This window comes from Cervus elaphus, chromosome X, assembly GCF_910594005.1.
Source record: "Cervus elaphus chromosome X, mCerEla1.1, whole genome shotgun sequence".
Lineage (NCBI taxonomy): Eukaryota > Metazoa > Chordata > Mammalia > Artiodactyla > Cervidae > Cervus > Cervus elaphus.
In genome coordinates this window covers 57146038-57159204 of record NC_057848.1, presented here as the reverse complement: position 1 = coordinate 57159204, position 13167 = coordinate 57146038, and the positions used below count along the sequence as shown (strand labels likewise).

At 41.5% G+C, this 13167-nt stretch overlaps 1 protein-coding gene across 1 annotated transcript; it reads left to right on the top strand.

The window, feature by feature from the left end:
* The first annotated feature begins 10353 nt into the window (after positions 1 to 10353).
* Positions 10354 to 12203, top strand: LOC122689641 (small integral membrane protein 10-like protein 2A). The gene has a single exon (XM_043896250.1). The coding sequence runs from the start codon at positions 10626 to 10628 to the stop codon at positions 10830 to 10832; it is 207 nt and encodes a 68-aa protein (XP_043752185.1). The 5' UTR covers positions 10354 to 10625; the 3' UTR covers positions 10833 to 12203.
* Positions 12204 to 13167: the final 964 nt, after the last annotated feature.

Genomic DNA, 13167 nt, shown 5'->3' with positions numbered 1-13167 from the left:
TGAGCCTAGGACTCTGGGAGGGGTGGATGAGGTGACTACTGCTAGGCAGTCTCATCCTGCAGCTTGGAGTTCTGGTGAAAACAGTTTATGAGACAAACTCAACAGATTTGATCCCAGGCTCTCTTGGTCAGATGAAGGTGGCATATTCATGCACCAAAAACACATTTGGCCAAGAATGTTGGGAGAGAGAGTCACCATGGGCCACTAGTGCCCTTGCACATCTTTCTGATGGTCTGGCCAAGACTGGAAACATTAACGCTCTTTACATGTCCATTTTTCAGGATTGTGTTTATATCAGAGCAAACAGCCTTGATGAATGAGATGGCGACTTCCCCTAGACAGAAAGGGCTTGCTTACGCTTGTTATAAAAGCAATGTATTCACCAAGCCCACTGTCCCTCTCCTGTAATGTAGCCCCTGTGTGTCCTAACATCCATAATAGTGGCTTTGCATCACCTCCGTGGGACTTAGGGAGCATGAGGGACCAACATGAGCATCATGCTGATCCTCTAGCTATGGCTTTTGCCAGGAGCAATAAGGTCCTTTGTGTCAGACCCAAGAGTCTTTTGCCAGTACCCACGGAACAGGTTAGCTTTTAAATCTTCTAAGTATGATAAAATCTCATATCATCAAGTTCTTGACAGTACCTTGTCTTTTCATTTCCTTAGTAATGACATCTAAAGAGCACAAGTTTTTAATTTTGATAATGTTCATCAATTTTTTTTTCAGGGATTGTGTTTTTGTGTCATGCTTACTCATTCTTTGTCTAATCCCAGGTCATACAGATTTTTTCCTGTGCTTTCTTCTAAAACCTTTTATACTTTACGTTTTACATTTAGATTTATTATCCAGTTCAGACTACTTTTTAAATAAATTATTATTTTTAAGTCGAGACAATTTTTCTTTTTCTTTTCTTCTTCTTTTTTTTTTTTGCCTATTGATGTTCAATTATTTCAACCCATTTTTGAAAGGCTGTCTTTTCTCCATTTAATTACTTTTTCATCTTGGTAAAAATTCAGTTAGCCATATGTGTGTAGGTTTATTTCTGGGCTCTCTTCTATTCCACTGATATGTGTATTTATCTCTTCTTCAATACCACACTATTTGATTACTGTAACATTATAGTGTAATAATATTACAGAATGTGTGTCCTGGAATGTGGAAGAGTGTAATTCATATCCTATACGTTATAGTATCATCACATACTGCACCTAAAGATATAAACTAGTGAGTTCCTTAAATATTAAATAGCTAGATAGATGGATTATAAATGCTTTATATTGTTACAGAAAACTTTGGTGGATTATATAGATTTTTTTAAGAGTCTTTTAGTAATATTTGGGAAAATGAGTTTGGGTAAGCTAAGAAACCTTATTTTTCTCACCTAAATTAATGAAAGATAGGCTTCTGCTATCCAACAATGTGCTATTCAATGTACTTTCTGTAACAGATTAGATTTAAATAATGATGAATGTCTATTCAATCTTTTTCCACACTTAAAATTCTAAATAACAATGGTGACAACAATAAAGTGTTCCAGGGACTTCCCTGGTGGTCCAGTGGTTAAGAATCTGCCCCCAACACCTGGAATGCAGGTTCAATCCCTAGTCAGGGAACCAGGAGCCCACATACTGCGAGGCAACTAAGCCCGCATGCCACAACTAAGACCCAATGCAGCCAAATAAATAAATAATTTTTTTTTTTAAGATTTTCAATTGCTGCAGTCCATGGGGTAGGAAAGAGTCGGACACAACTTAGCAAACAAACAACAACAAATAAAAATTTCACATATATGTTTTGCAGATAAACATGTACATAGACTTCAGTATTCAGGCAATTCAATCCCTTCTCAGAAGCACTTTGCAAGAAGACAGACTTCTTAGCCCAGATCCCCAAAAGATGCTTTTGTTTATATTCCTGAAGGTGAAATCTCAAAACCTCTGCAACAAGTGGAGAGATAATTAGCAGGGAACTTCTCCAGAATCTGGTGCTTCATCACAGAGGTACAGCATGAATTATGCTTTAGAGGAGTGTGCACGGATCATGGTGAGAAGAGCCTGCAGCCCAGCGGGATGGCCCCACCTGCCACGCATGGCCAGCATGGCCTTCCGGACCCTTCCTCCTCTTCACATTCTGAAGTGGGCATCATTCCTGGAGGGTCAGGCTCTGGAAGGGCATCTGTCACTTTACTGGATTCTTGGCCTGTGCGGTTACAAGGAATATTTCATAAAATGTTTTTTAATGACTAAAACAAACAAACAAATAAATAAAGATGTTCAATTTAGCGTAGAACAACTATGGCTTGTACAAAACAAATCACACTCAACTTTCCCCCAAAAGAGAATGCCCAAACTCTCACAAGTTATCACACCCAGCTCTAAATTTAGGATTATTGACCCATGTTGATTCCTAAGTTCAACATAATCACATACTGATATTCTGTAATTTGTGGACTAAATTGTGAAGTTCAGTCACAACATCCCTTAGATAAGGGGACAAGGTGAAGAGGGTACATTAACACATCTAGAACACACACACATATTTCAAAATGGGGAAAATAGAAAATATAAACAACTATTTCTATGTTGTTTCTGTAACTAGCCACAAAGTTATAGTTGGTATTTATTAATATGACTTCTTTCTTCCATAACTTATCCCATTTTCTCTTGCCCTCAGTCAGTTTCTCAGCTATTGAGTTCTCTTTGCCCAGTGGGCAGAGGTAAAGCTTCATTACTCAGAGGTTTGAGCTTTCAGTGGTCTTGCCTATGTGATGTGGCTGTAATCTTTCATTAACTTTGACCACTGAATATTCCAGTTTCAAGAGGAGCCACAGAGTTTCAGACTTAATTCTTCCTGCATGCATTGTGTAGGAGAATGCATCCCCTTGATGATCAGGATCAATCACACCAATCAAACCCATATTTTGCCTACTGGCCCAGTGATGCATGAAGCTCAGATGGCTAGGTTGCAGTCTCAACAATCTATTCAACAGAATCACTGTTATTTCTACTGGTAGACTAATAATCAGAGTTTTAAATCAGCAGAGGCCAAAATCAAGAGGATGTGAAGGAAATACTTGCAAATGGAGGTTGAATAGGCAGTTCACCATTTTAGATGATGGAGGATAAGGTATGACCAGGGTGAATTCTGTTTAACTCTTTTTTGCCTTTTTCTGTAAAAGGAGTTCCTTAGTCAGAAGCAGTGTTGTGTGGGATATCATAATTGTATGTCGGCGAGAGTGGTGCTGGCTGCAGTGTTGCAGTTAGGGAAGGCAAGTCCATATTCCTGCCCCTTCTCTCATGGAAGGGGTCCAATGTAATTAACCTGCCACCAGATGGCTGGTTGGAACCGTCCTCCCAGAAGGAAATGGCACGTATCATGAGTTTGGTATTGGCCTCTGCTATTGGCAAGTTGGGGTTGGACACTCAACTGATCTGATAACTACATCAGCCTGGGTGAGGGGCCGCCCATGTAATTGAGCCTATGAAGAGCCTCTGTCCCTGCAACCATGGCCACTTTGTATGTGGGCCACTGAGCAAGACTCAGGGTGGGGCTGGCTGACATTCTTAGGTAAGTCGCCTTGTTTACATGATTCTTGAGAGCCTTCATCACAGCTAACATGCTCTGTTGGGCATTTATATGAAGCACAAATGTACTCACACTCTCTGGCCCTTCCTAGAGGTCCAGCTACATATTACTCCTCCCAAACCTTCTTGTCACCAGTACTATAAATTATTTTCTTTCCTAGTTCCTGAACATCAGACAGTGTAGAGCCATACCTGAGGCCATCTCTCCTTCTAAGCAAATTGAACAACCAGATATACCAATCTTCAGGGAAGATTTTACTTTTGCACTGTCTTTCTCGGCCTGCTCCTATGTGGGGCTGGACTGCTGCAGCGATATGCTTCTGGCTGGTGCCCTAATGTCACACAAAGCTGTACTTCAATAGATTCCTGACTGAGTAAGGACATCCATCCTCACCAGTTTGGTGGGAGGGCCTGAAAGGAACAAAAAGGCAAAGGGAGAATTCTCTCTCTTTTTGACCCGGGACATCCATCTTTTCCTACCCTCAAACATTTGATTGTGGTGCTGGTTCCTGGGCCTTTGAACTCCAGGATTTATACCAGCACCCCTGGTTCTCAGACTTAGGACTTGGACTGAATTATACCACTGGCCTTCCCGGTTCTCTAGCTAGCTGACAGCAGACTGTGGAAGTTCTCAGTCTCCATAACTGTGTGAGACAATTTCTATCATAAATCTTTTCATATATATATATATATGTATATATATATATATATATATATATATACACACACACTATTGTTTCTCTGGAGAACCCTGACTAAATACAACTGGTCTATAAAGAAGTCCCTATGTTAGTTTGCCAGGATTGCCATGACAAAGAACCACAGAATGGGTGGCCCTAACAACAGAAATTTACTTCCTTAGAGCCCTGGAGGCTAGAAGTCAGAAATTAAGTTATCAGCAGTGTTAGTTTCTTCTGAAGCCCTCACCTCTGCCATCTTCTCCATATGTCTTCACATGGTCTTCTCTCTGGGCCTATTTGAGTCCTGATCTCTCCTTATAATCTCCCCTGATGGCTCAGTTGGTCAAGACGCTGCCTGCAATGCGGGAGACCCAGGTTTGATCCCTGGGACAGGAAGAAGGAAATGGCAACCCACTCTAGTATTCTTGCCTGGAGAATCCCATGGACAGAGGAGCCTGATGGGCTACAGTCCATGGGGTCACAAAGAGTCAGACATGACTCACTCAGTCACTCATTCACTCTTCTTATAAGAACAGCAGTCATGCTGGATTAAGGCTCACCTCAAGGACCTTATATAACCTCAGTTACACGTTTAACGACCTTGTCTTGGGACTTCCCTGGTGGTCCAGTGGTTGAGAGTCTGACTTCCAGGGCAGGGGACATGGGTTCAGTCCCTAGACTGGGAAGATCCCACATGCCTCCAAGCAATTAACTCTGTGTCCCACAACTACTGAGCCTGAGTGCTACAACTACTGAGCCTGCACTCTAGAGTCCACGAGCTGCAACTACAAAAGCCTGTGCTTCACAACAAGAGAAGCCACTGCAATAAGAAGCCTGAGCACCGCAACTAGGAGCAGCCCCTACTCGCCACAGCTAGAGAAAGCCTGCACACGGCAACAAAGGCCCAGCACGGCCAAATAAAAAATATATGTTACTTGTGCCTTCAGAACCTCCTCAAAGCCAGTCCATATATATCATTTCTATTTCAAGAGCCCTCTGGTACTCTTCACTAGCCAAACAAGTATATCACATAAGAATGTTATGTAATAGGGATCACTACACTGGAATTTTAAAGTCTTGATGGCGACCCTCATTTCTGAGAGTCTCCTATGTCTGCAGTATTGGTTACAGTTTACTATTTAGACAGTACAATATAACGGTTAATAGCATGGACTCTGGAGCCAGCTTCTGGTTTAAGTTCTACCTTATCAATTATTAACTGGTGACCCTGGGTAAGTTACTTAAGCTTAACTTTTCTGTAAAATGTGTACAATAACAGTACCTACTGTGAAACTAATACAATATTGTAAGTCAACTAGACTTAGATTAAAAAATCATTTTAAAATACCTAAAAGCAAACAAAAATAGTACCTACTTTGTAGTGTTGTTTTGAGGAATATTTTTTTAATGCATATAAAGTGCTTGGAAGAGTGTCTGGCATGTAACAAGAGTGATAATTGTGTTTGCTATTCCTGCTACAATTGGAAAGGAGAGTAAGTTCCAGGTTTCCACCTGTCCCTTCCTCAACAGAAAAATTCTTTTTCCACGGGGAGCCAGTTGGGGTATTTTGCCAGTTGCTGGTTTTACCTATTACAACTGTAAACCTAGGAACTGGAGAAATTACCGGAGAGTGGGTTTGTACACCCCTGGCCCCACTATGAGTTGGATTTATCCATTTATCATTTGACATTCATTAGCCCTCACTCTGACTGTGGGTAACTGTGATGCTCTCATTCCCCAGGATGACTGTCAGCTCAGAGCCATTGTCTACTAAGCCCTGGCGAGTATGTGGATTTTTATTTCTCCGCTACACAATTACTTTGGGAAATTACTGTGTGTCCTTTCAGGGGTAACTAGGAAGATTTACTGTGCATAATTACAGTGTTACCATAACATCCTTCCTCGAGGCTCTCAGGTTCCCCTTCATTCTAGGGACCCTGGATATACAGCCTGAGGAGCTATGGCCCTCTCTCATGGTGACCCAACTCTCCTTTTGCCAGACTTCTTTTGGTTAAATGAGTCATATTTCTGTTTGAGTCCTAGGGCCCCATGATTCAAGTAATTTCCACCAAAGATCAAACCACTCAAAACCCAGAGCCTTAAAACAACCGCTATTTATTTAATGTACAGTTGTTGGGAGTTGGCAATTTGGGCTGGGCACATCTGGACTATTCTTTTGCTTGTGTCCGCTGGACTCTCACGTATCTGTGGTCAGCTGCTGCTAGCAGTCTTGGTGACACTACTTCTAGGAGTTGGTTGGCTATTATTTGGGCATACAGGGATAATTGGGGCATGAGTTTGATCATCCAGTCTGATGCCAGCAGGCTTACAAGACTAGCAATAGTGTGGGCCCCAATGCATAAGCACTTTTCTCGCTTTTGTCTGCACTGTTTTTGCCAATGTCCCATTGACCAAAGCAAGTTAAAAGATATCTTCAAGAGAAGAAACAAATAGGTCACCTCTTGACAGATTTGCAGCCTCAGTGCAAAGTTATGGATTCAGGGAGAGGGAGCATTTGTGGTGATTTTTATTCTGCCCCAGGCACCAATCCTCTTCCCCCTCCTATTCTGGAGCCCTAGCCTTTTGCAGGCATATCACTCAATTTCTTTACAAAAAACACTGTTCATTTTCATCCAGGAGATACACTCCTTCACTGGTGATGAGGGAAAGGAAGATGGTGAAAGTAAAACCCAAATTATTCAGCCATTTTTCAAATACTTTTTAAAATAATCATTTCCTTTCCCTCATCCTCCCATGTCCGCTTTCCATACCTGGTCCTTCTTCCCTCAAAGTGGCTCTGTTTCTGCAGCATCCTTTGCCTGCCTGAGATTCGCTGGGCTGTGGTGCCCTCCTGTGTGATTTCAGTTTGAGCCAACCTGTGTTCATTCCAGGAATTTATCAAACATTTTGGGCCACTAGGGGCTTCCCTGATAGCTCAGTTGGTAAATCCAATTGCAATGCAAGAGACCTGGGTTCGATCCCTGGGTTGGGAAGATCCCCTGGAGAAGGGAAAGGCTACACACTCCAGTATTCTGGCCTAGAGAATTCCATGGACTGTATAGTTATGGGGTCTCAAAGAGTCAGACACGACTGAGCAACTTTCACAAGATTGTACAGTTTCCCAAAGACAATGCATTGCCTGAGGCTGTCTTGTCTACTCTGTTTCTCCTAAAGCTGGGGTTGAGATTGTATCATTTATAGATTGCTTGTGCTGTTCTGCTTGCCTTAGACAAAAATTTTAATATAAAAATGAGCAAAGGAACCAGAGCCTGGGCAACTTGAGGGGCAAAGAGAAAGGGGTGAGGAGAAGGGAAAGTTAACTGAAAAAAAAGCCTAACTCTCCTCTCCCCCACTGATGCCACTGCCCCTGGGGTTTCCAGGACCCTTTTAGTCTGCCTTCCAGTCATCTAGTCCATGGGGCCCTCCTTCCTTTTGAGGCCACTATGAATGACCAATAAACATAATATTCAGCTTCAACTGTAATCAAATATAAGCAAATTAATCAGAATAATGCTTTGCTTTTAGATTAGCAATAATAAAATAATACCTAATAATAATATGAGTGAGGATGTGGGGAAATGGACAGCATCATACATTACCTGAGGGAGTGGAAATTGGTACAACCTTTCTTACATGGAAATTGAATATACTGATTAAAATGAAGACTGCAAATCTTTTTCTTAGCTCATCCAAATGTTTATATATATACATATTTATTTAATATATATATTTAATTGAAGTATAATTTATTTACAGTATTGTGTTAGTTTCAGGTGTACAATAAAGTGATTCAGTTATATACGTGTGTGTGCACTCAGTCGTATTCAACTCTTTGTGATCCCATGACTGTAGCCCGCTGTCTCCTCTGTCCATGGAATTTTCCAGGCAAGAATACTGGAGTGGGTTTTCATTTACTACTCCAGGGGATCTTTCTGATGCAGGGATCGAACTCGTGTTTCCTGCACTGGTTTACCATTGCACCACCTAGGAAGCCCTCAGTTTTATGGAGGGCTTTTCTGTCTGACTGACTTACTGTCTGAGCCACTGGGGAAGCCTATATATCTATATCTAAATATACTTTTTCAGATTCTTTTCCACTGTAGGTTATCGCACGATATTGAATATAGTTCCCTATGCTATACAGGTCTTTGTTCTTTATCTCTTTTCTATATGAAAAAGTGAAAGTGTTGGTCACAGACATTCCCTTCTCCGGGGAATCGTCCCAACCCAGGGATCAAACCTGGGTCTACCACATAGCAGGCAGATTCTTCACTGTCTTTTATGTGTTAATCCCAAACTCCTAATTTATCCCTCTCCCTCCAGTAACCATAAATTTGTTTTCTATAAGACTACAAATCTTTTGACAGAGTACTTCCTTTCATGCAAATGTGCAACAATATCTGTATGTATAAAAGATGTCTAACCTTGCCAGTAAACAAAATATGCAAATTAAAACAATGAGATGTCATTTTCACCTAGAATGCCCAAGATTTAAAAGAATATCAATGCTATTATTAAGAAAGTAGAAGATGTTCATGGATACCTTAGAGCTGTGTGAAAGACAGTTTGACAATATGTATCAAAATCATTAAACAAATGAAAAACTTTTGATCCAAGAACTCCATTTCTAGGAATGTACCAGAGCGAGACATCAGAGAAGTATACAAAGATATGCCTGAGGATGCTAATCTCAACACTGTTTATGACTGTGGAAACTTTGAAACCATCCAAATATCCTTCAGTTAATGATTGGCCTGCCATAAGGAGTCATACACGGTACTATCAATCACAAAGAATCAATATGAAAGGATAAGCAAGATATATCATTATGTTTAAAACAACTATCAAGGCAGTATGTTACTATGATTTCACTTTTGTCTTACTATTGGTGTGTGAAATATATATGTGTGTGTGTATGTGTGTCTGTGTGTTTTGTTTAATAAAATTGACTAAAACAGATACCAAGCTGTTAATAGTCTTTTTTTTTCTGGTGGTTGTGATCCTAGAAACTTTGCTTTTCTCATAATATATACTTAAGTTTCAATGATCTACAAACAATTGGTAAAAATCATATATATTAAAACTTAAGAAATTTTGTAAAGTTGCTAAGCTTCTCTGATAGTTAAATAAATGCAAATTAGAAGAATAATAAGATACAACTGTTGTCTATCATGTTGAGGAAAAAAATTCCAAGACTGACAATATTGTATAGAGCTTCCTTCTCTAAACTTCTTTGATCAACCGCATGTATTAGGAAAACTTTTTGACCTCAAACACTAAATATCTATGCTATGTGATGGTTTTTTATAATAAAGAATGAATTATATTATTCATCCTCTTCTGCCACTTGCAAATTCATGTTTACAATGATGCTATTGCAATAAATTTTGGCATAAGAAAAACTGGAAACGTTCAGAACACCCATCAACAAGGGACTTGTTATAAGAATTATTGAACACTATGAGCTGATATATGCATTGGTGTAATTATCCATCTTCAAGGAGAGTGAGGTAGTTGTGTGTTATTGACATGGTAAGGGCACCTTATCAACACATCACATCTGGAGGTATATACAGGAAACATGATCTCAGTTCATGGCTGCTGGGGCGGGGTGGGGAAAGGGAAACGAAGCAGGGAATTTGCTTTCCATTGTTCTCATTGTGCTGCTGACAAAGTCTAACAACTCGCTTTTAGACTTTGCCCATTAGCAGAATACTACAGATATAAAGCAAAAACAAATAAGACGCTTGAATGAATAACGCAGAATGCACACAACTTAAAGTTCAATTAGTTGGTTTGGTGTGTTTGTACTAGCTTACAACCGGGGACCGAAAAAATTCCTAAAGGGATTTGAGGCGACAGGAAATGCGTTCAAGCTTCGAAGTTGCTCAAGATCGTGCTTATGAAGCAAAATTTCTAACGATTCGAGCAAGTTTCACTTTGCTTCCGTTAAAATTTAAAAGTTAAAAGTTGAAAAAGGACCACTGGGGTCAGGAAGCTAGGTCTCCCGGACAAACTGCCCGCCCCTCCCCGCTCCTCCCGACTCCCCCTTAACATTGCCCCTTCCCCGTCCCAGGGCTCTGGATCCCTGGCGCTCTGCCTGATCCCGCCCCACGTGGCCCCGAGGCAGCCTAGGAGGGCGGCCCGGCGGGGCACCAGTGCCCGCTGTGGCCAGAGCACAGCCAGAGGAGGAGGGAGCACAGCCAGAGGGGGAGGGATCCCGCAGTGCAGCGCAATTAGCATCTGCTGCCGCGCGATCCACCTACCGCGCCGATTCCCCCGCGAGAGCGTCCTTCTGTCCCCTGAACCAGCGGGAATCACCTGGCTCTGGGCGCTGTATCCGGGGCCACAGCAAACCGATGGCAGCAGCAGCGGCCCTGTCGGGCGTAGCAGTGCGGCTGTCGCGCTCAGCCATGACCCGCGGCCCGTATGGCGCCTTCTGCAAGGGGCTCACGCGCACGCTGATCACCTTCTTCGACCTGGCCTGGCGTCTGCGCATGAATTTCCCCTACTTCTACATAGCGGCTTCGGTGATTCTAAACGTCCGCCTGCAGGTACATATTTAGAGCAACTAACTTTGTGGCAGTGGGGAGGCCCAGCAGGATGGCTGACCTCCACCCACTGGCTCACCCGCCCTAGAGCACAGTGCCCAGCTCGCCTCACGCACACACACTTGCCGGCCTGTCCTGCTGTCGCCCCACCTTTTCATATAAACGCGCGGCTAGAAATCATTATTTGTGGAAAGCCTGCAATCTAACCAGGAAACTGTAAAATAAACGAGAAGTTGAATCTCAAGGAAGTAGCTAATTCAAGGAACAGAACTTAAAAATCTGAAAATCCTCAGAAATATTTAAGAAGTTCTTCTGTACATAAAGGGCTTCTTCCCTCGTGGCTCAGCTGGTAAAGAATCAAATGAGCACGCACATTGGGAAATTACAATGAGCACAGGATGCGCTAAAGGAGAAAAAAAAGGAAAAGTTACCAAGGACTTAAATAAAGTGCACAAGAATGGTCCAAATAGGAAGCAAATCTTCCAAATTTGAAAAAGAAGTGAAAGGACTTCCCACTGGATGGAATCAATTCTAGGCAATAGATGGATGGAAGCTGGAGGAAACTGATCACATGATCTGGAAGACATACTTGTCTTCATCCCCCAAAGGAAAAAACAGAACCTTCAGGGGAAAACAAACATTTCAAACTGTACAAGGAGAACATGCTTCCTATATGAAGCAACCTCAGTTTTCAACCATTGCGGGGAGTGTGAGAAAAGGAGTCGGAACACTGGCATACGTGGATCAAGACTCTGCAATCACAGAAAATCCAATCATAGCTTCAACATCCCTATTCAATGAACAGTGTTTAAATAACCATTACAGAGGAAATATTAGTTATGCTTTTTCGTTTTTAGAGTAAATCTCTAGACAAATCAGGGAAGACTAAATTATGGTCATAGAACAGAATGGGAATGGTAACCAACTTTGACAAGTACAGGCAACAAGTTGGCAACCAGAGGGGAGGAAAGGGAATACTGGTGTTATTCTCCTAAACTAGGAAGTCTCCAGGTGAAAGAATAAGGCAGATTCAGGGGTTACATTTTTAAACTGAAGGAGTTAACCAACAGGAAACTTAAAAATAGTGATACAATGGTAGGGAAGTGGGGCAGGAAAACCCAGGAGACAGCAGGAAGGCAGCAGAAAATGTCTCACTTCATCAAAGTTAACAAATAGTAAGAAAAGCATATTACTAGGAAAAATGGAGTTAACCTCTAAACAGACATGTAAAGTTTTTGCCTCTGGAATGGGGAAGCAAAAGCTAAGAAGGGTAGGTGGGGATTCACTGCTTTTCATTATATGCCCTTTTGTACTGGTTGATTTTTTTTATAATCCTTTATATGCATGTATTATCTTGATTAAAAATTAAAACCTATTAAAAGTGAATTTACTGCAGTTGGAAGGAAATTTGGGGGAAGGGGGTTGGGGAGTGGCCCATGAGTCCAGGTAGGTTCTGCCTTCCTATCTTTCTGCAATAGTGGATGTGTATCCTAAACTGTTCCCGAATGATCACATGAAATATGATTTCCTTGCTTTCCAAGTACAGCATAAGATCATAAGGAAATGCCTGATGAAATGATCAGTAATCTTCAGATAGTCCAGAGCTTCCTTACTCTATGAAACTTCTCATGAGCTAATCTCTGCCATGTCATGTTTAAGGTAAAAACAAAACAAAAAGTGTGATTTAATTTTTCAAAACTGAAAAATTGGGCAAGTAACCTATGATGTTTAGACAAGATTCTCACATTTTAGTATTGATCATAATAGCAAGAGGGGGGAAATAAGCTAAATGTGCAACAGAAGCTGGGCTAAACAGAAATAGTCCATCAATGGAATGGGGTAGTATGTGCATGCTCAGTTGCTCAGTCCTGTCTGATTCGTTGTGATCCCAGGGACTGTAGCCTAACAGACTCCTCTGTCCATGGCATTTTCCAGGCAAGAATACTGGAGTGGGTTGCCGTTACTGAGCCAGACAGAAATATATATTATATAACATTCACTCTTCTTAATTATAGAGAACTAATACTTGGAAACACTATTGCACTTTTCCTATAACCATGCAATATCCCAAGCACTTTGTATGCATCGTTTAATTTAATCCTCATGACAACTCAGAGATACGTGACTGTCATCACCCTGGTTTGCAGGAGAGGAGACAAACACGGAGAAGGGTAGTGGCAGAGTGATGAAATGTTGCCAACAATATTATTCTTCCTGCTAATGTGAGACATTCATAGCTATGATTTGTTTTTTTCTTTGCATTACTCTGCACTCCCAATGCAGAGGGCCCCAGGTTTGATCTCTGGTTAAGGAATTAGATCCATATGCCACAAATAAGACCCGGTGCGGC